The sequence below is a fragment of the Schistocerca americana genome, chromosome X (assembly GCF_021461395.2).
Source record: "Schistocerca americana isolate TAMUIC-IGC-003095 chromosome X, iqSchAmer2.1, whole genome shotgun sequence".
Taxonomy (NCBI): domain Eukaryota; kingdom Metazoa; phylum Arthropoda; class Insecta; order Orthoptera; family Acrididae; genus Schistocerca; species Schistocerca americana.
In genome coordinates this window covers 926,199,100-926,222,023 of record NC_060130.1, presented here as the reverse complement: position 1 = coordinate 926,222,023, position 22,924 = coordinate 926,199,100, and the positions used below count along the sequence as shown (strand labels likewise).

The window sequence follows — 22,924 nt, the reverse complement described above, 5'->3', positions numbered from 1 at the left end:
ATTAAATCATGTATCATTAATAATTAACTAACACGATACATATAAAACTTACTTACAACAAACATTACAATTTGGTGGATGCACTTCTCTGTTACTTTTGTCTACATAAAGAGTTTGCTTCACTCTCGCTGTTTTTACTATGTTACACATATATACATGTATAATTCTAATTCCATTTCTCTTTATGACATAAGAAGACATGCATTCACAGCTTAAATGAACAGAATACCAGTAGCTTCTATAACAAATTCAAAACTGTGTGCTTCTTGTTATTAGTGAAATTCACGCTACCAACATACGATGGTACCTTACGGTTACTGCTAGTGTAGTTGCACTCTTCTAAACAGCATCCCATACGATCAAACGAGTTGCTTCTTTACCTGCAGTTACATTTTAGATACTTGGGCTGTGCATGGCTCTGCTTAAAAAGAATAGCTCAATATAGCCATAGCGTGGAGCCGCTTGCGTCTGCTTTCATGCCCAACAGCTAATTCGCTACAGATAATAACCTACAGCTGTGACACTGCAGTTAAATAATCTACCTGTACATTGGTTATAATTGTGAATTAATTAAATACACAGAAATACAAAATAAAATTTAAATGAGTAATTTAATAACAAGGGCTCTACTCTTAAGTCTCTAATTGATGTAGACGATAGAGATTTACATTGAATAATGTTTAGAAAACATGTCTTTCATGCTATGAAATTTGTTTGACACTATAAATCAACTAACATTTTATCATACATTTCACTCTTTTACTGTATCTGATCGGACTCTCAAAGAAAACTGAAACAACTTTGTGCAGAATTATACCACTTAAATCTCATTTATAACTAGGCAGATAGATCAATCATAAATTCAGAAAATTTTCAGTCTTATTTGCACTAAAATAGTATTTACCTGAAGACTTTATTCTGATAAACTTATTGCGAACTTATCTCTGTAATTTAGCATGTATAAATCTATTCAAAACTCTTCTAAAAAACATGTGCTACATAATTAAACTGCATAATAGCCCCTAGAAACTTAGCTTATACTATGCACATAACCCCGTGTTCTACTCTGACAGGCAATTAAAATTTTTATGAGGTCAGATGACCTCCATGTACCAAATTTTGTACAAATTCAAGCAAACTACATCTAGTACATGAGAAACCTATCCAAAATAATACAATAATACATTTAACTAACTCCTTGAAATTTCACCCAGATTCTTATGTACAATACAAATTACATTCATCACTTACACAAACTAATTACTGTCTGCCAACCTGCATGCACCAAAAGTAGTGTGGCCAATGTGGACACTTTCCTTGCACTAAGTTGTGCCTCCATATGTTTTACGTACAACTTCATTTTCCCAAGTTCTATCTTTTACATCGAACACAAGTAGCCCCCAAAATTTCTTACATACTACACATGAAAAAATACTTATATACATACTTGCATTTATGCACAATCCCTTCCTTGGTTCACAAGATGCAACTCTGCCACCTTGCCTCTTACAGCATTTTTCTTGCCAGTGGAGTACCTTTTAAATCTCACCTTTTTGCGTTTTTCGAACTGATGAAACTTGAGGCTTCTTTTCCTCGTTTGTCAACAGAATCTTACATTTAGAAGCAAAATTTGTGACAACACTGGAACACCATTTTTAGTTTAGAGAGGCACACATTTTCTTTCCCAACTGTCAATTTCATCATCATCCTCAAACAAGTCATTAAACAATTGCTTTACCTCAATTTCATCTTTCCCCCCTTCAAGATTTCTTGCTACTTTAAATTTCTCCCATGCCCATCAGTGATGCAATAATGACTTCAGTATTTTTCCATATCATATCTAGTCATTAAGAGAATATTCACTTTCCTCCTTACCATACCATCCTTGTACTAACATCATCTCCTAAACAAATATTACCCTACTACCCATTTCCAGTTCTTCCAGTCTGCCTCTAAATCATCTGTAGCATATAGATCTTTTGTCAAATTTGTCATTTCATCATCATCTTCAGAATCAAAAATACTTTCTTCATTTTCTGAATTAATGATTTCACTAGCTGCAATATTCTCGCAACTAATCACTCAACTTCATCTCCCGTACAGGAATCCTCACTTATTTCTGCCAAATCGCTACATTACTTTCACATTCAATCTTCTACATCGACTCTTAATTCATGCTTTCATATTGAGCCATCAGTCCATTTTCATTAACATAAATAAGTGCACAAGTTCCATCCTTCGAGATATCCAAATCAGTAGTTTCAACTCTCGCAACTTCAGCACCTTTAACAATAAATCACTCACTTCTGCCGATACATAATAAAATTCATCACCAGCTAATGAGACTATTGATACGCCGACTTCATAGATCTCTTCACCTACTTTCTCCGATACAAAATCATCTTCATTACTTTCACCTGAGTTATTATCATTGTTGCTACTGACTAGAGCCTCATCAGAATTCATCATACATTCCAGCTCCACCAAATTCAGATTTACCTCTGATTACAGAATTTTCTCTCATACATACATTCATTCCATCATTTACTTTCTTTTCACTAAATGAATTCTCCAGTCACATATCATCATTATCATAGCTTTTAATGTATTTTACTATATTTCTTGCTCCTTCTTTGTCGTTGCGCAGCTTAAAATTATTCCCTTCTTTATTTTTATTTCTTATAACCTCCATCTCCAATATTTGTGGCTTCTTTGCCGAAATATAAACAGCCACAGAATTTTTAAAGTAACATGTCCTTTTCAATGCCAGTTAATTTCACAATATCCAGACCTGAGATGCGGCGATCTCTTTTAACAATCTCTTAGACTGACATTGCATTTCGTAAGGCTTCTGCCCCTCAGATCTTCTTTCCTGGTTTCTTTCCATTGTGAGAATTCCCATTTGAAAATTATAGTTACCATTGTGGTGATAATTATTTTGGTGATTATTGTAATTCCCATTCTGGTACTCATTTCCCTGTCTACTGTTCTCATTATGTGGCTTGAATTTCAGTGCCTGTTCAAGTTTCTCAATAAAATCTAAAAGGGAATCTGTCGGACTATGAACAAGATCCCATCGTAAAAATTTTGGTAATCATCTCTTGAGTGTTGTGAACTCCATCAGTATTCCCAGTGGATGATTTATATGCAACAGCTTAGCTAGTTCAAGTAAAGAAATACTCTGCATTGACCCACAACTGTGTTTGAAACTTGGCCCATTTAGGAACTCATTCTGTAGTTGGGTTTGCTTCATTTCATCCAGAAGTTGTTCAAAAAACAACTATCAAACAGTTCATATGCAGTAAATGAAGCACTCTTTAAATCTACCCATTATTGTGCGTTGCCCTCAAGCTGACTTCTTGCGAACTTAATTTTTGCCATTTCCATTCCTCTCACAAAACTCTCTACATGCACCAAGAAAATCTGCTGGATGGTATTTTCCATTGGTTGTAAAACGCTTTGCCATTCTTGAACTAACCCAGTAGTAGGACGATTCACTGCTAAAGAATTTAATTCTGCCCGTACATCTTTAATCCCCTGTTCACTCGGCACAGCTTCTTTATTTAATCCCGACTGAAAATGTTCTCTATTTTTATGCACCTCCTTTCCACATTTTACAACTCTATGTCACAAATTGTTAACCAATGTAGTGGTCACTTCCTCAAACGTGAGACCTGAGTTTCTCCTGGTGTATACAATTTCCAAACAACTTACAGGAATTGAGCCAGTTAATATCTATAGCGACCGTCGATACTTCGATGGGAGTACACCCTGCCATTTTCAAGGCAAATACTGCAACGGACAGGTGATGTACAAACCCCATTATTGTGCGTTGTCCTCAAGCTGCCTTCTTGCGAACTTAATTTTTGCCATTTCCATTCCTCTCACAAAACTCTCTACATGCACCAAGAAAATCTACTGGATGGTATTTTCCATTGGTTGTAAAACACTTTGCCATTCTTGAACTAACCCAGTAGTAGGACGATTCACTGCTAAAGAATTTAATTCTGCCCGTACATCTTTAATCCCCTGTTCACTCTGCACAGCTTCTTTATTTAATCCCGACTGAAAATGTTCTCTGTTTTTATGCACCTCCTTTCCACATTTTACAACTCTATGTCACAAATTGTTAACCAATGTAGTGGTCACTTCCTCAAACGTGAGACCTGAGTTTCTCCTGGTGTATACAATTTCCAAACAACTTACAGGAATTGAGCCAGTTAATATCTACAGCGACCGTCGATACTTCGATGGGAGTACACCCTGCCATTTTCAAGGCAAATACTGCAACGGACAGGTGATGTACAAACAAATTTAAAACCTTGGTTCTTGGAGTAATTCAGGAAAGATAACACACATACACTGAACACTAGTGCCACCAAAGATGACCAAAGTCAGAGATATTGATAGTGAAAAACTACGAACTAGCAGGTGAGATAACATTGATTCTGTCCCTCTGTTTTTTTGACAAGAGAGAAAGAGAGAGAGAGAGAGAGAGAGAGAGAGAGAGAGAGAGAGAGAGAGAGCAGGAGTCCAGTCAGAGTTTAAACAAAAATCTCCATTCCTGTTATAAGGTTGCTTGCTAATTTAATCTGAACAGCTTCCTTAATAACACAGTCCCAAAAGCTGGACATGCCTGCCAATATCTCGGTATTGCCATATAACATAGAATGACTAGTATCCAAACAATATTAGACAGTAGCAGATCTACCTGGCTGCTGTAATCACGTGTGCTGTTTATGCTTAATACATCGGTCCTGCACAGTCCTGATAGTCTGACCAATCTATGCCGTGCCACAGCTACAAGGAATGCGATATACGCCCGCCTTACGCAAACCGAGATCATCCTTAACAGAATCCAAAAGTACCCTAATTTTAGATGGAGGTCAGAAAACACATTCCACATCATATTTCTGTAAAATCTGACTGATTTTGTTGGGAGTGCTTCCTGTGTAAGGCAAAAAGGCACTAGACTCAGGTGTCGATTCGGTATTATCATCAGTCACCCAATGCACAGTTGGTCGATAGTGCAACGCTCATTCATCTGTCTTTCTGATGAAATGTAGCTTCAAGATGGCTCAGCTCAGCTGGCAAAGTCTCAGAGTTGGAAATGACATGTGCCCTGTGTACCAAGGTATGAAGTACCCCTTCATGCTGAGCCAGATGGTGACAGCTATCAGCCTGATGTGGGTATACTTAAATAACAAGGGTTCCATTCGATCACCTGTAATTCATATAGGTGACAGAAAATTATCTCAATATCTTAGATGTTAATGAGCATCCTCTGATAACTGGCAGTCTTCATCCTAGTCAGCCTTGCCTGTCATACGGGCTACGCCATTCGCCCTCAAGGGCTAGCACCTGCATGACACCAGGACTATGTGCGCCACACGTCACCTGATCTACAATGTAGAGGAAAAAGTACGACTGTAAGCTTTAATGAATAAATTCTTGTTCCACTAATGTTGTGTCATTAGTGCCCAGCGTTCCAACTTGTCTGCTCCTCCACACTCCATGCTCTGTCTTACTGAAAACAGCAGAGGTGCCAACCCAGGCAGCATAGTACTATTATTTCATCAGGATTCATTTTAGAATATATTTTTAAGGCAGATGTGTCAGATATAGTGTGCATGCATGTGAATTTATGCATATTTTTTGCCACATCAATTGTATATTTATAGTCATGAAGAGAAAATTTAAAAGTCTTGAAAATCAACCTGAAATCTGAAGTAATATCATTAAGTGATTTTTGACAATAATAAATATGATTACACATTATGTTAATCATGAGATATGTGAGGTGTATCACTCAGATATAATGAGTGATTGAAAAGAAAGTGGATAAGATTGTAAAAAACCATGAAGACAAACATCTATGATGAGCAGAAGGCTCTGCCTTGTCACACATAAGAATGTGCTAAAAACATTACTTGGTCTGTATTTGCACTGGCTATAAATTTTAGAAAACATACAATTTACTCACTGCAGTTTGAATTATTGCAAATTTACAGGTTTCTGTTACAGATCTCCAATAAAACTCTTGTCTGGAAGAACGACTGAGTAACTTTTGAGAACCAGTTTTTAAGGTATACGGCCAAATGTAAAACTAGTATAAGATTAATATGAGGGAGATTAAAATGACAGTGGAACATAGAAGCTTTTCTTTCCTTTTTGACTAAACTTAATACTTTTTACTATAGGTAATTTGCAAAGTATCATGCTAGCATTACAGATCATTGATTTATTTGGTTCTCCAGTTGTTAACAATCTGTTGTGTTTTCAAGTGCATCAGAGCTGAGTAAATGTGGCCTACCATATGTAATTATCACAGGACTGTACAATACAAATAGTTTCATACTACCCAGCATCATCACTGACCAAAGGTCAGATAAATAAATGAAGAAGTACTGTAGCTGTAGAAGAGTAATTTCCAGGGAAAATAATCAGCTTCAGACCCACAGCAATATTCTCTTTGGAAACAGTGGGCTACACAATGAAGTTTCAAGTTGTACGTAACTGTAATATATATTTTCATTATATACTGTATTTATGGTACTATATATGTGCTAAATAAATGAAAACTGCCAATATATCTTTAAAATATACCATCATATTTTATTATTTATAAATGCAATCTCTTTTCATCTTGCTCACAATTCTGTATTTTTCATTTGAATATAATAAACACTTCAGGAAGTAGAGTGTACTGTTTTGAATTTAACAGCAATAGTGATGCAAATTTTACAAGAAAATGTTGTTACAAAAATGCTTTTAAGCCCAAACCCAATGTGAGCTTCAATATTTTTGGAATCATGCCCTTGAAGTATCACCTTGGAACCATATCAAAGCGACATTTACCTTTCAAAATCATTATGGTGTCCCTCAAATTACAAAATATTGTTATGATATTCTTGAATTAACGAATTACGCAAGTAAAATTGAGGTCACTCTTATAAACTATTACATTTCATTCATAGCTTACATGATAGTCCAGCAGGATTACAATTGTAATATATTCTGATTAAAATTATGTTTCTGTGCACAATGTACAGCTGCTCTTCCTATGCCGTACGTAAGATAATGTGTATCCCTGATTCGGTGTAGACTGGTCCACTAAGCTCGCTCACTCTAAGAGCAAATGCAGCCTCTTCAAATGGTTCCTGCATAACACCTCGACCAAATGTGCCCAAGTATCCACCCCTCTTTGCTGAACTGCAGTCTGAATACTTCTGGGCCAGTTCTGCAAATGATGCCACTCCTGTTACTATAAACTCAATAAATAACCTGATGAGACGTAGTGCATGCTTTTTGGAGCGTGTAATCTTTTTCTTTCTCCAAGAAGACGGCCTCCTTGAGTTGTTGTGCTTCACAAGCAAATGACTGCATTCAACTTCTTCTGGGCCACTGCTTGGTACAGGGGCAGCAGGTCTGCTTGGAGGATTCCACTGGCTCTCATTAGTATATTTATTATAGTAGTAATACTGTCCATATTTCTTGCTCAAACGTTTTCCCCATCCTGGTGGTAGTTCTTCCTGTTTCATAATGAATCTTAGAGGTAACTAAATCCCTTGTGGAATTAGTTGTAAATCTGAAACACAGAGAACAATAGCATGGTGAATAACCACAACACTCACAAACAGTTACATATGAGGTCAGAAATTAACAAAAGTGTGGAATATAGGACAATATATTTGATACCTAGTTCAGGAAAAATTCTACTAAGAATAAAGAATAGATGATTGCAACATATCATTGAGAGCAAATAAGATGAAAAAACAGTTCAGCTTCAGAAGGGATAAAGGTACAAAAGATGCAATTGGACTGTTACAAATAACTGAGGAAGATAGACGTTTTTGTTGACTTGGAAGAAACCTTTAATAGAGTTTGATTGTATTTAGGTATTGTGAAGCAGTTTGAAGTTAACTGGAAAGAAAGGAGACTGATAAGCAAACTGTGTATGATACAACAACTAAAAGTAAGGATAGGAGATGAGATGACAGAAGAAATTAAAGTTGAAGGGATGGTAGGCAAAGTTATGGCCTTTCACCAATTCTGCTTAACATCTGTTTAGGTCATTTAGTAGTAATAGTAATAGTAGTAGTAATAGTAGTAGTCATAGTAGTTGCATTTATACATGCATGGCTTTTACACAATCAGAAACTGTATACAGACATTTACGTACTTAAAGGTTGCTGACTTGCTTCCATTATATTGACAATACCCCTATGATCAACTCAGCCTTCCTCTTCAGGTATGTGGACTCCAACCAAACTCTGAACTATAGTTGACCTCAGGCTGCTATTTATAGCAAAGTTCAATCCTTGATGTGCAGTGTGCCCTTTCATGCTGTTTTGTTTTTCAGAACTCACAATATTTGGTGAAACACGAATTCTCTCAGCATTTTCCAGCTGCAGTGGATGTGATTGCCAGCAAGATTTTAACAAATTGGGACCAGGACCCCAACCGTTAATTAATGCATGGTTATTGGGTTCTTCGCTATCTTAATTTTGATACACTCCTTAATTATACTGTCATAGAAACTTGGTGTTTTCAAAACAATAGTGGTCTGATCATATTTTGTTTTATGATTATATTCAAAACAGTACTGTTGATTTACTTGGTTGTCTTATTTGGGTATGTCACTGATGTTCCTTCAATCTTTCCTCAATTGTTCTGATGATCTCCCCAACGTAAGACTTGCCACATTCACACAGGATGTGATACACTCCTGGCTTTCAGAGACCTAGCTCATCTCTAACATTACAAAGAGTACTGCTTATCTTAGTTGAAGGTGAGACGTATCAAGTTGGAATCTAACCACACTTTTACGTATCTACTCTCAAGAATAATTAATTTTTTTTTTCAGATATTCATTGTGTATCTAATGCAGTTGCACACATAACAGGTTATATGTATGGGAATATGTCAAAATGTTATTTATGCAAAACCTCATTCAAACATATATTTCAATTGTTTATATTCCTGATCACAATGATAACTTGGCTTTAATATAAACATGAGGAACTAAAACTTATGGATAAATGAATTTATGATAATGGCATATGATTGAAAAACATTTTGAGCTCATCAGCAGTGCAGGAGGTATTTTTGCCACTCATTCAAATGCAAATACTCCCACTTTCCAGAACATGTTCTGTAATTACCTGTAATCAATTAACTTACAAAATAATTGACATAGAAGGTTTGGACCCTCAAAATGTCGATCACTTATTATGCTTTGATAACAGCAAGATTCTGAATTTTGACAATATAATTTTATTGCTGTATCTTTTCTGATTCAGACAACACTCTCACTATCTAATTTAGTTAATAATTAAGAATATGAATAATTTTGGATCATAATATATTTATTTTAAGGTTGTTGCCATACTCGTAATTAGGGGATTTCAGACGACCTGTAATAAAAATGTTCCATATGCTTTTGAAAATTAATAACATGAAACATTTTTATAAACCAAAGAATAGTAAAGTCTTAGAATCCATGCAGAATAGGAACATCTAAACCAGCCAAATTTCAAAGCATTATGTAGTTTCAGAATTCACGTTGTGTTCCCACACTAGTCTAAATAGTTACCCCTCCACCAAAACTGGCAGTCTGCACCTGGAAATCATACAGGTAACATCTCTTTGTCGGATCACATTAAGCTTGTGACTGACCAGTACATGAATATCATCTATATGTTAGTCTTTGTTAAAGTCTGCATTTCATAATTCTGTGTCGGTTAAGGTTATATTCTGTACCCTGAATTAATACACGCAACAAATGAAGAATATGAAACTGTGTAATATGTTTCTGTCTTAAAATCTTGGATGAACTAGTAAATATTAAACTTGAAATTGCTAATGATCTGCAAACTCCAGTTATGGGACTGTGTTATAAATTCTGGTGACAATATTATCAGTTGTGTTTTGTGCACTGCTACTTTCATTGTCTGTCACTGTACATCATGCTGCAATGAAGTTTCATCGCTACTGTGATAAGATTTGCAAAATGAGGGAATCACATCCCTCTATCTGTATAAACTGTGAATTCTGAAACTGCCACTGGATGCATGAGCTCGACCAACAATATGTCCTGGGGCACAGCAGCCAACCAGCATGGATCAGCACAGATATAAACAACACAGCAAGTTGAGACAATGTGGCAATATACAATGTGCCTAGCAGATGAGGTGGAGAGGGGGGAGGGAATAACAGTTGACAGTAGCATCCAATATAAAGACAACACTAGGTAACATGTTCCTGTTTATTCACTGTGATCAACCGTTTTAGTCAGAATGAACAACTAAATCCTAGCAATACCAACACATTTTCCATAATGTGCATAACCAGTGGGAGGGGGGCCAAGCGGGTACTTTATGCCCACTATAAAAAAATTGAAAATAAATTCATTAATTTTTGTTGACTCACATTAAATCATACTTTTCAAAGAGATACTCATGTGTAAGTAGGGTGCAAAATCAGAAAATATCTTTTAGCGCACTCTCAGCAGTATCAGTAATGTGTGCTACCTACAGGACTGTACTTTATGCCCAAGGTAAAAAAAATTAAAATGTAAAATTCATTAATTGTTGTTAAGTTTTACACAAACATATCTTTTAAAGAGATATTGATGTATAAGTAATGTTCTGAACCTGATAATTTTAATTATGACACTCACTGGGGAAAGTGACATCTACTACAAAGACTTAAATTTATGCGCTAAGTTTAACTGAAAAATTTAAAACATTTATATAATCTGATAAAAGAATCCATTAAAAGCAATAAAAAGTTTCCAGAATTCTAAAATATAAAGTAACTGAATAGATAACAATATTTTCAAGAAGTGGGCCAAAATACCTCCCCTTCCACCCCTTTGGTGTTGCAACGGTTAAAAGTAAAAGACAGTGTGTTGGGTATAACACCAGGTATGTCAGTAAAGGAAAATTTAGAGCTGGTAATAAAAAAGTTTAAGTGACAGTTGAAAGGCAGAATCAAAATACAGGAAAAGAACACGTGTACTAAAATAAACTAATATTATAGTGAGATAAGTAGTATCAGAGAGTGTTTTGACAGTATGTAATCAGAATAGAACAATAGTATGGAAAGTGTAAGTAATGAAGTGGATTCAGTGCAAAACTGTTTATTAGAGAAAAAGGAAAATATTATAGAAAATTTTAATATGAAATTTGAGTTACACTCCTGGAAATGGAAACAAGAACACATTGACACCGGTGTGTCAGACCCAACATACTTGCTCCGGACACTGCGAGAGGGCTGTACAAGCAATGATCACACGCACGGCACAGCGGACACACCAGGAACCGTGGTGTTGGCCGTCGAATGGCGCTAGCTGCGCAGCATTTGTGCACCGCCGCCGTCAGTGTCAGCCAGTTTGCCGTGGCATACCGAGCTCCATCGCAGTCTTTAACACTGGTAGCATGCTGCGACAGCGTGGACGTGAACCGTATGTGCAGTTGACGGACTTTGAGCGAGGGCGTATAGTGGGCATGCGGGAGGCCGGGTGGACGTACCGCCGAATTGCTCAACACGTGGGGCGTGAGGTCTCCACAGTACATCGATGTTGTCGCCAGTGGTCGGCGGAAGGTGGACGTGCCCGTCGACCTGGGACCAGACCGCAGCGACGCACGGATGCACGCCAAGACCGTAGGATCCTACGCAGTGCCATAGGGGACCGCACCGCCACTTCCCAGCAAATTAGGGACACTGTTGCTCCTGGGGTATCGACGAGGACCATTCGCAACCGTCTCCATGAAGCTGGGCTACGGTCCCGCACACCGTTAGGCCGTCTTCCGCTGACGCCCCAACATCGTGCAGCCCGCCTCCAGTGGTATCGCAACAGGCGTGAATGGAGGGACAAATGGAGACGTGTCGTCTTCAGCGATGAGAGTCGCTTCTGCCTTGGTGCCAATGATGGTCGTATGCGTGTTTGGCGCCGTGCAGGTGAGCGCCACAATCAGGACTGCATACGACCGAGGCACACAGGGCCAACACCCGGCATCATGGTGTGGGGTGCACGTCCGCATGTATCCCGTGCCACCCAACGTGCTCTAGAAGGTGTAAGTCAACTACCCTGGCCAGCAAGATCTCCGGATCTGTCCCCCATTGAGCATGTTTGGGACTGGATGAAGCGTCGTCTTACGCGGTCTGCACGTCCAGCACGAACGCTGGTCCAACTGAGGCGCCAGGTGGAAATGGCATGGCAAGCCGTTCCACAGGACTACATCCAGCATCTCTACGATCGTCTCCATGGGAGAATAGCAGCCTGCATTGCTGCGAAAGGTGGATATACACTGTACTAGTGCCGACATTGTGCATGCTCTGTTGCCTGTGTCTATGTGCCTGTGGTTCTGTCAGTGTGATCATGTGATGTATCTGACCCCAGGAATGCGTCAATAAAGTTTCCCCTTCCTGGGACAATGAATTCACGGTGTTCTTATTTCAATTTCCAGGAGTGTATTTGGTGATCAAATGAAGTCAATGAAGTAGAGGCTGATGATATGGGATAAGTGAAAGAACTGTTAACACAAATTTTAACACATGAAAGGATATTCAAGCAGAGTGTGTGGAAGTAATGAGTGACATTCTCGACGCACGTATTATTGATGTTGATCTAGTGTTAGCACAGGCAGTTGTTGATGTAAATACTGATACATAAGAGACTAATAGCAATTAAATAATTTTTGACATAGTGTAAGAAAATATTATTCATGTACAGGATGTGGAGGTTCAATCAGAAAATTATTGCTATAAATATTAATGCTTTAGGTGATACTGAAAGAGGGTGTGTGCTTTTAGTAGATGAGCATACCTCACATGGGCTTCATTTGAACAGACTTGGGAAAAGGTTCCTAGCACAAAAAACTAATTGAAAGAAGCACAGGCAATAGTTTTACTAGAAATTCAACAGTAATGACAAAATTTGTTTCATTGCCAACCACAGAAAGGAAAAATAGTGATTTTGTTCCACAGCAACACATTCCAGTAATAGCCAACACTCCAATAAGGTCTTTTTTAGGCTAAAGAACAGAAGAGAGCACAGTGTAAATGTTGTACCTTTTGATAATATAACTTTTGTGAAAACTAACATTAAGGAACTAGTTAAGAATACAATTGACAAGCTATATTGTTTAAAAATATTTCATCAGAATATAAGAAGTCTTTTGAATAAAAAAGAAGAGCTGCTGCTTTCACTGCAAGAAACAGCTGACACAGACGGAATTATTCCTGATGTGCTCTGCTTAACTGAACAAAACTTGGAAGCCACAGAAATTAATCAGCTACATTTAAATAGTTATAAAATTGATTCTTCCTACTGTCGGGGCAACTTAAGACAAGGCAGAGTGGCAATTTGCACATACAATACTATTAGGTCACAAGTTATAGATGCACACTACTGGCCACTAAAATTGCTACACCACGAAGCTGACGTGCTACAGACGCAAAATTTAACCGACAGGAAGAAGATGCTGTGATGTGGAAATGATTAGCTTTTCAGAGCATTCACACATGGTTGGTGCCGGTGGCGACACCCACAACGTGCTGACATGAGGAAAGTTTCCAAACCGATTTCTCATACACAAACAGCAGTAGACCGGCATTGCCTGGTGAAACATTGTTGTGATGCCTCATGTAAGGAGGAGAAACGCGTACTATCATGTTTCCGACTTTGATAAGGGTTGGATTGTAGCCTATCGCAATTGCGGTTTATCATATCGCGACATTGCTGCTCGCGTTGGTCAGATCCAATGACTGTTAGCAGAATATGGAATCGGTGGGTTCAGGAGGGTAATACGGATCAGCGTGTTGGATCCCAATGACCTCGTATCACTAGCAGTCGAGATGACAGGCATCTTATCTGCATGGCTGTAACGCATCATGCAGCCACGCCTCAATCCCTGAGTCAACAGATGGGGACGTTTGCAAGACAACAACCATCTGCACGAACAGTTCGACAACGTTTCCAGCAGCATGGACTATCAGCTCGGAGACCATTGTTGCAGTTACCCTTGATGCTGCATGACAGACAGGAGCGCCTGCAATGGTGTACTCAATGATGAAGCTGGGTGCGTGAATGGCAAAATGTCATTTTTTCGGATGAATCCAGGTTCTGTTCACAGCATCATGATAGTCGCATCCGTTTTTGATGACATCACGGTGAATGCACATTGGAAGGGTGTATTCGTCATCGCCATACTGGCGTATCACCTGACGTGATGGTATGGTGTGCCATTGGTTATATGTCTCGGTCACCTCTTGTTCGCATTGACGGCACTTTGAACAGTGGACGTTACAATTCAGATGTGTCACGACCTGTGGCTCTACCCTTCATTCGATCCCTGCGAAACCATACATTTCAGGAGGATAATGCATGACTACATGTTGCAGGTCCTGTACGGGTCTTTCTGGATACAGAAAATGTTTGACTGCTGCCCTGGCCAGCACATTCTCCAGATCTCTCACCAACTGAAAACGTCTGGTCAAAGGTGACTGAACAACTGGCTCGTCACAATATGCCAGTCACTACTCTTGATCAACAGTGGTATTGTGTTGAAGCTGCATGGGCAGCTGTACCTGTACACGCCATCCAAGCTCTGTTTGACTCAATGCCCAGGCGTATCAAGGCCGTTATTACGGCCAGAGGTGGTTGTTCTGGGTACTGATTTCTCAGGATCTATGCACCCAAATTGCGTGAAAATGTAATCACATGTCAATTCTAGTATGATATATTTGTCCAACAAATACCCGTTTATCATCTGCATTTCTTCTTGGTGTAGCAGTTTTAACGGTCAGTAGTGTATCTAAGTACTGTATTGAACAGCAGTTTGAATGTTGTGCAGTCAAATTAGAGCTTAAAACACAGTTCCTGAACATAGTAACAGTTTACAGGTCACCTATGGGAGACATTCAAAAATTTCTCTCTCAGCTAGAAACAGTTCTTACTAAACTTTATAGAAACAGTAGTAATGTCATCGTATGTGGTGACTTTAACATACACTTACTCACAAAAAATAGCAACCAGAAATTATTAGAATCACTATTGTTAACCTTCAATCTGCTCCCCATGATCTCATTCCCAACAAGAGTATATGGGCACAGTAAGACCCTGATTGACAACCCTAAAATTGCCAGCAGAAAAACAACACATGGCCATTGTAACAAAGTTAAACATGTTAGAACAATAAATGCTGAACCTACTTGCTTGTTCAGAAATAGTTTATGCCATGAACAATGGGAGGAAGTATACCAGGCTGACACAGAGAATGAGAAGTTCAACTCTTTCCTGAACAGTTTCTTTCCCGCAAAGACAGATTAAAATCAAACCAACCCGTAGTAAAAGGAAAGAGTGGCTAACTACTGGCATAAAAATATCATGTAACAAAAAGAGAGATCTGTATGTACAACAGAGGACTAGTACAGACTCAGTAGTAAAGTTACATTACAAGAAATACTGTAAAATTCTAACTAGTGTAATAAAGAGTGCCAAAAAGTTGCACTATGCACAAAAAATTAGCAACTCAAACAATAAAATAAAGACCATATGGCACATCATAAAAAGTGAGACAAATAGGAACATAAAACCTGATAATAATAAACACAAAGTTGCAACCTCAGATTTCAACAATTTTTTTCTTTCTAGAGCTGAAAAAACAGTGAACCATAATAAACAGGCTCACACAGAAGCTATTGAACCACTTAACCACATGCAAATAACATCTAAAGTAGCACTTCATTTCAGAAGTACAACCCCTAAAGAAATTGAAAAAACCATAAAATTACTCAAAAACTCAGATTCCCGTGGATACAATGTCATATCAAGTAGGATTTTAAAATAATGTGTAGACTTAATCAGTTATATATTGTGCTATTTGTGTCACCAATCTATGGAAACTGGTGTGGTCCTAGATAGATTAAAACATACAGTAGTGATGCCAATCCGCAAAAGTGGAGCAAGGGATGAAATATCCAACTATCGGCCCATCTCCCTGCTGTCAATATTCTCGAAGGTATTTGAGAGAATAGTGTATGATAGGATTTATAGTCACACTACACAAAATAGTTTCCTGGCTCCTACACAGTTCGGCTTTCGTAAGGGCTCCTCCACAGACAGAGCTATATTTAACCTAACAGATGAAATTTAGGTGAACTAAATTACAAAAGGTATCCGATGGGGATATTTTGTGACCTTGCCAAGGCATTTGATTGTGTAGATCACAACACACTCTTAAAAAAGCTTCCACATTATGACATTAAAGACAAATCTTTGACTTGGTCAGAATCATACAGGAAGCAAAGGGTTGTCTTAAGGGGGACAGGTACAGCATTAAAATCAGACTTGGGAAATATGAAGTATGGAGTCCCGCAGGGCCCAATTCTTGGGCCATTAATTTTCCTGTTCTACATTAATGATCTACCAATCACAATTAACAACAGAGCAGAAATAGTAATGTTTGCCGATGACACAAGTATCCTCGTAAAAGGACCCAACTCCACAATGCAGGATAAAGCCATGACAGTCTCTACTCAAGTACAAATGGTTCACTGCGAATAGCCTAACCTTAAATCTTTCAAAAACCAATATAATACAGTTTCTGACAAAAGATAAAAAAATAAAGCTCCTGAAATACATGTTAACAATCACAAAATTAATGAAACCACACATACAAAATTCCTATGTATCCAGATAGACAGTCACCTAAGATGGAAAGAACATATTGATCAGCTGGTCAAGAAACGTAGCTCATTGTGCTTTGCACTAAGAGCTCTCCATCAGTTTGTAGAAAGAGAAATAATGTTGGTGTCATATTTTGCATATTTCCGTTCTCTTCTGGGTAAATGCTGCAGGTGTTGAAAAAGTATTCAGAATACAAAAATGAGCAGCAAGGCTAATATATAGGGTCTCTAATGGGACATCTTGCAGAGGTCTCTTCAAATCTCTCAGGACGCTTACCATCACAGGTCAGTATATTACTCACTGATGTTATTTGTAGCCAACAACAGGGAATTGTTTCAGAAAAATTGTTACATCCACATCCATGACACAAGACAGGTGAAAAATTTTCAACATGGATCTGCAACTCTCACTAAAGTACATAGGTGAGTTACTGAATCAGGTATAAAGGTCTTCAATAAGCTCCCCATCAATATAAAAAAAGGAAATAAATAATGTACAGGTTTTCAAAAGGAAACTAAAATTATTCCTCATCGAACAAACTTTCTATAAAATGAATGAATACTTAGAGCTATAAGGTATAAGAGTGGGTGAAACTGCCTAAGAAAAGCACTCCTCTAGAGATAAAGTGTGATGCTGTTACTTGTAGTTTAATTGAAATTGTGGTGATATAATGTAAATTTATCTGTTTCATTATGAGAAAACGTGAACTCCCATGTATCTCACTCTCTTGAGCATTCACTTAAACCTTTTCTTAAGGAATGCAGTTAAAATTTGTATTCAATTCAAACCATGACCACGAAAAAAATTTACTTGCTTATATACCGAGTGATCAAAAAGTCAGTATAAATTTGAAAACTGAATAAATCATGGAATAATGTAGATAGAGAGGTACAAATTGACACACATGCTTGGAATGACATGGGGTTTTATTAGAACCAAAAAATACAAGAGTTCAAAAAATGTCTGACAGATGGCGCTTCATCTGATCAGAATAGCAATAACTAGCATAACAAAGTAAGACAAAGCAAAGATGATGTTCTTTACAGGAAATGCTCAATATGTCCACCATCATTCCACAACAATAGCTGTAGTTGAGGAATAATGTTGTGAACAGCACTGTAAAGCATGTCTTTCAGCATCCCTAGAGATGTCGGTCAATCATGATACACTTGCGATTTCAGGAAACCCCAAAGCCAATAATTGCACAGACTGAGGTCTGGCGACCCGGGAGTCCAAGCGTGACAAAATTGGCGGCTGAGCACACGATCATCACCAAACGATGTGTGCACGAGATATTTCATGCATCTAGCAACATGGGGTGGAGCACCATCCTGTATAAACATCGTACGTTCCAGCAGGTGTTTATCAGCCAGGCTGGGGATGATGCGATTCTGTAACATATTGGCGTACCTCTCACCCGTTACGGTAGCAGTTACAAAACCAGAATCACGCATTTCCTCAAAGAAAAAAGGTCCAATAATGGTAGATGTGGTAAATCCAACCCATACCAAAACAGTTATAGGATTTTCGGTAGCCAAAATTCTGCAGTTGTGGGCATTGACAGACCCTCGGAGCACGAAATGAGCTTCGTCGGTCCACAACATGTTACTGAACCAATCATCATGTTCCGCCATCTTTTGATACGCCCACACCGCAAATGCCCTCCGCTTCACTAAATTGCCAGGTAACAGTTCATGATGCGATGGATTTTGTACAGATAGCATCAGAGGGTACGCCTAAGTGCCAACCAAACAGTAGTGTATGGAATGCCGGTGCAATGTGCAACTGCATGAGCACTGCCTTCCCTGTGCATAGACGAACCCGCTGCAGTCTCCATTTCTTCCTGAACTGTCTCCGCAGCATTACGCCTTGTGCTCGGTCGGCCACATGGGGTCTATCGTCGAAACAACCCATGGCTTCGAACTTCGAAATGATTCTCGCCACAGCTGCATTTGTCAACGGACCTTTACCCATTCGAATCCCCTTCCTATGGCGATAGGATCATAATGTTGAACTAGCACATTCCCCATTCTGATAATACAGCTTCACTAAAAGCGCCTTCCCAGGTAACATCAACATGCTGCGACTGCTGGTGCATCTGATTCTCTCTCTCATTACAGCTCCTTTTATACATGATTGTCATGCATAGTCACTGACGTTTTGCTGTCCAGCACCATATGTTGGACATTCTGTGTTTTTTTTTCCCTAATAAAACCCCATGTCATTCCAAGCATGTGTGTCAATTTTTACCTCTCAATCTACATTATTCTGTGGTTTATTAAGTTTTCAAATTTATACTGACTTTTATTACTTGTACACTGGCTGTATAATATGTAATCAACAGGACCAAATAAATAAATAAATAAAGAGCTTCTGAATAGAATACATGATAGTGTGAATGAAGGCCAGGTTGAGAGAGACTGTAGTATTTTGATGATTAGTAATAATGTAAATTATTTACCATTAATGAAATATAGTGCAAGTGATGTTAAAAGACTGTGTACAAGCAGTAATTAAAATAGTTGTCAAAGATAAGGAGCTTGTTAGTAAGAAAAACACGAAAAATTTGTAGTTGGTACTGAAGTCTGTGAAAGATAAACAGTAAAAGCAGATGTAGATAAGGTTGTAATGAACAGTGTGTATGTTGAAAGGAAGGGAAAATCAAAATAGATTGCCGATAAGTTGCCAACAGCAGCTGTTGTTAAATTATTAAAGTTTAAAGATGAGGCAAATAATGTGATGGGGAGAGTAAGAGCTCTTTGTCTTCATTTTAAAGCTAGTGATTGGAAAAGAGTGGTGTTTAATATAAATGTATAAAAAGTAATTTTTATATGTTAGTAATGTTCTTTGCTTGTATGTTCATTGAATACAAAGTGGTCAGAGCATTTATGTTTACTGGGTGTAGGAAGTATACAAATTTTGTGGTATGTGGCACAGGTTGAGCAAACATTATAAAATATAAAGGTGGAACTACACCCCCATTTGCAAAAAGAGGTGTTGGAGATGGGAGACATATTCATAGTGAATCCACTAATTGGTAGCAGGTGCATTACACTTTAATGAGCACACTACTGCAAAGTCATCACCAATCTGCATAATTCTATCCTTTCTCTCCAGAATCAGGCTATTCTCTGACTATCCTATCCTTAGTTTATAAGAAGAACTGGACAGTTCTCTCTTACTATCCAAAAACGTAAATAAAGATATAGCATGTCAGTGCTCAAATTTTATATGAATATTTTTGGGTTAAAGGTTTTGTAAGTTCACGTATTGATAGTAAGTAAGAGAATGGAAAAGCATACAATGTTTACTGAAGTTTATAATGAAACAGCTTATGTTTCTGAGGGCTGTAATGATGAAAAATTATGTGTCAAAAATGATAAATTTATTTCATCTGGAAACACAATGCAATATACAAGGTAAGCCACTGTATAATAAAATACTAATTGACAGAAAATATGGAGAAACTATAAATATAAACTTAATGAAAAATTTATATTAGCAGCAGAAAAAGATCTTTAAAGTATGTGTTTCAGTAATACATCTGGAAATATATGAAACTGAGAAAGTTATTAACACAGTTTAAAGTGAAATTGATTTCGTTTGTATATATGAAAGCTCAAGTTTTCAGTATGTGCCTTGTTATAAGCCTTCAGGCTAAGATTAAGAATATGTCAGTAAAAATAAATAATGCTGCCTTCAGTGAAGTTAATTAAGAACAGTGTGTCTTGAAAAAGCCCTTCAGGTGTTAGGAAAGTGGAGTACAATGAGTTTTCTGGCTCTCTGCTTTTGTCTGTAGTGTGCTAGGAAGTAATCTTTTCTCAAAAATATTGAACTGGGAACATATTGGTATCGCTGCTTATGTATCACTTGTGAAGTGGGCAGGCTTTACTGCTGCACACATGCACTGTGCTCAGGGAAGAGACTATTGTAACAGTGTGGTGACAGTAATTCATGACATACATGCTTGTCATAAATGTATTTATTCAGCACAAATGGGTAAATAACAACTGACAAAAAGAAATATATTGGTAAGTTCTGTTAACTGGTGATTGTAGTACATGGTGTTTTCACAATGGTCCCACTTGAACACCGTCCTGGAACGTATAGACTCCCCAGTGATGAGCTTGTCAACAGATCATGTGACTGCAGGAGAACAATGTATGCATGTCCAGAATGAAGTAAACTTTCTTCACAACTACGCAGCACTATGTACTTCATGAACATGAAAAAATGAAAGCAAAAATGAACAGACAGCCAAAATAAACTTCCATATATGTTGGTGGGGAGTTTACATTGGTCTCAACCCTTGTGGTCATCGGGTTGGAGAAATACTCCCTGGAGAAACATGTCTGCCCATACAGTGGTTCAGCTGACACTACTGTAGGTTTTGCTGACCACACCTGTGTGTGCCACACATGTTGCCAGAATTTCACCTGTCAGTAACTCTGCCCACCAGTGGCTACCTGACACCACTAACTTGTGCCAACTATGAGCAGCTCTGGTCCATTCACGCATTTCTGCAGCACGGCTGCCACACAGATCTTCTCTTTGAGAGCAGAGCTTGGGAGCTGAGAAAAATGGCGGGCATCTGGCCTGTGGTTGGCTTGTGTGACAGATATGTGGGCTTCACATGCTTTATAATGAAGTTACTGTGAGCGCGATGGTGGTGGGCCTGTCAATGGTGACTGGGCAGTGGCACTTAATGTCAGCGTGCAGGTCCAGCCAGGAGCAGCATGCCGTGGCCTCACACAGCTGGCTAGTGACAGCAGCAGCAGGCCCACTGGATGTGAACAGTTTGTAGTAACATGTGGCTGGACTCGAGGTTGTGAGTCACATGGAAACACATTGCCTTGAAGAACACTGATAATAAAAGGCAACAAAATAAAGTGTTCACAAATTGCACATTGTTTGGAATGGCATAAAATAATAGAGGTGTTCTGACATCACCAAGTTGCTCTTTGGCCTGCACTTATACCCACAGATGTTTACTGTGTTGATTTGTCAACGAGGTCATCATTGAAGTGGCTGGAGGACTTCAAATGGCAGAGTGACTTCCTGTTGTTGAGTGCACTGAGCAGTTCGTGGGTCATGATCAACTTACACGTCAACAATGTCACTGTAGCCTTCATTCTGAAAGAAGTGTGTTGGTGTGACAAAAAGTTGGCTCATTGCAGGACTAACATGTAAATGGCAATATCAATGTGTTACTCCTTCGATATGGTTTGCTGCTGCTACTCATTACAGTTATTGTTTGTAAATAAGCAAAGCAGGGATTCTGATGTTTAATTATTGATATAATTAGGTAATGAGCTTTATGGAGCTGTGATGTATTAAGTAATGGAGAAGTTTATTGTAATGAATTGATGAGATATGAGATATATGAATTGAGAAAATAATGCAATATTGTGAGATATATGTGAAACAGTGATGTGGAGGGACCCTGGCTTTGTAGAAATTTCTTTTCTGAATGCACTTCTTCAGTCAACAGGTACATAAGTAGAGAAATAAATGAAATAACTGGCACTGACAATTGGTAAAGAATGACAAAGCACAAGAGTGCACTGTTTTGTTGTAATGACACCTCTAAATATTAAGAGGCAACTTGTTGAGATCCTACTTAAAAGTATGACATTTTATGCAGTAACATTCTCCATGATAAATAATGGTAATAATAGAAATCTTCTAAGGAATAATTTGAAAAGGCTAACTGAATTATTAATTGGTATGATGACTTGCTGCATACAAGCTGCTGCAAAATTTGTTTCAGTGACTCTATAATTTTTATATCCTATCTGATGTTATTGTTTTTCTTTTTTGGAGTTATGTTCCATCTATCCAACAAACTAAAGGCAGTTTCTTTATTGCCATACACATTCCACCTTCTTTATTTGGGAAACATTTTCAGTGGCCTGCAATACATGTTTCTGACATAAATTAAAAATTGCTATGACTTTCACTAACTCGATTGGTATGTTCAAAAAGGTTGAGTGGTCATATTTCAGAAGAGACCAACTGAGTAAATAAAGTAGCTTCCATTTTCATGTAATTTCCCTACGTATTAGATTATAAATTTTCATGGTTATATTATACTATAAAAACTAAACTAAACTTCTCCCGAACAGGCCATGAAGGCCCAACAGTACCGACAGGCCGCTGTGTCATCCTCAGCCCATAGGCGTCACTGGATGCGGTATGGAGAGCCATGTGGTCAGCACACCGCTCTCC

General features: G+C 38.2%; 1 protein-coding gene across 1 annotated transcript; it reads right to left on the bottom strand.

Annotated features, from left to right (window-relative positions):
• Positions 1-7,061: 7,061 nt before the first annotated feature.
• On the bottom strand, positions 7,062-14,783 carry LOC124556735 (peptidyl-prolyl cis-trans isomerase NIMA-interacting 1-like). Its single transcript, XM_047130733.1, has 2 exons — positions 14,767-14,783; positions 7,062-7,548 (listed from the first exon to the last, which is right to left on the bottom strand). Exons 1-2 carry the CDS (start codon positions 14,781-14,783, stop codon positions 7,062-7,064), a joined length of 504 nt encoding a protein of 167 aa, XP_046986689.1.
• Positions 14,784-22,924: the final 8,141 nt, after the last annotated feature.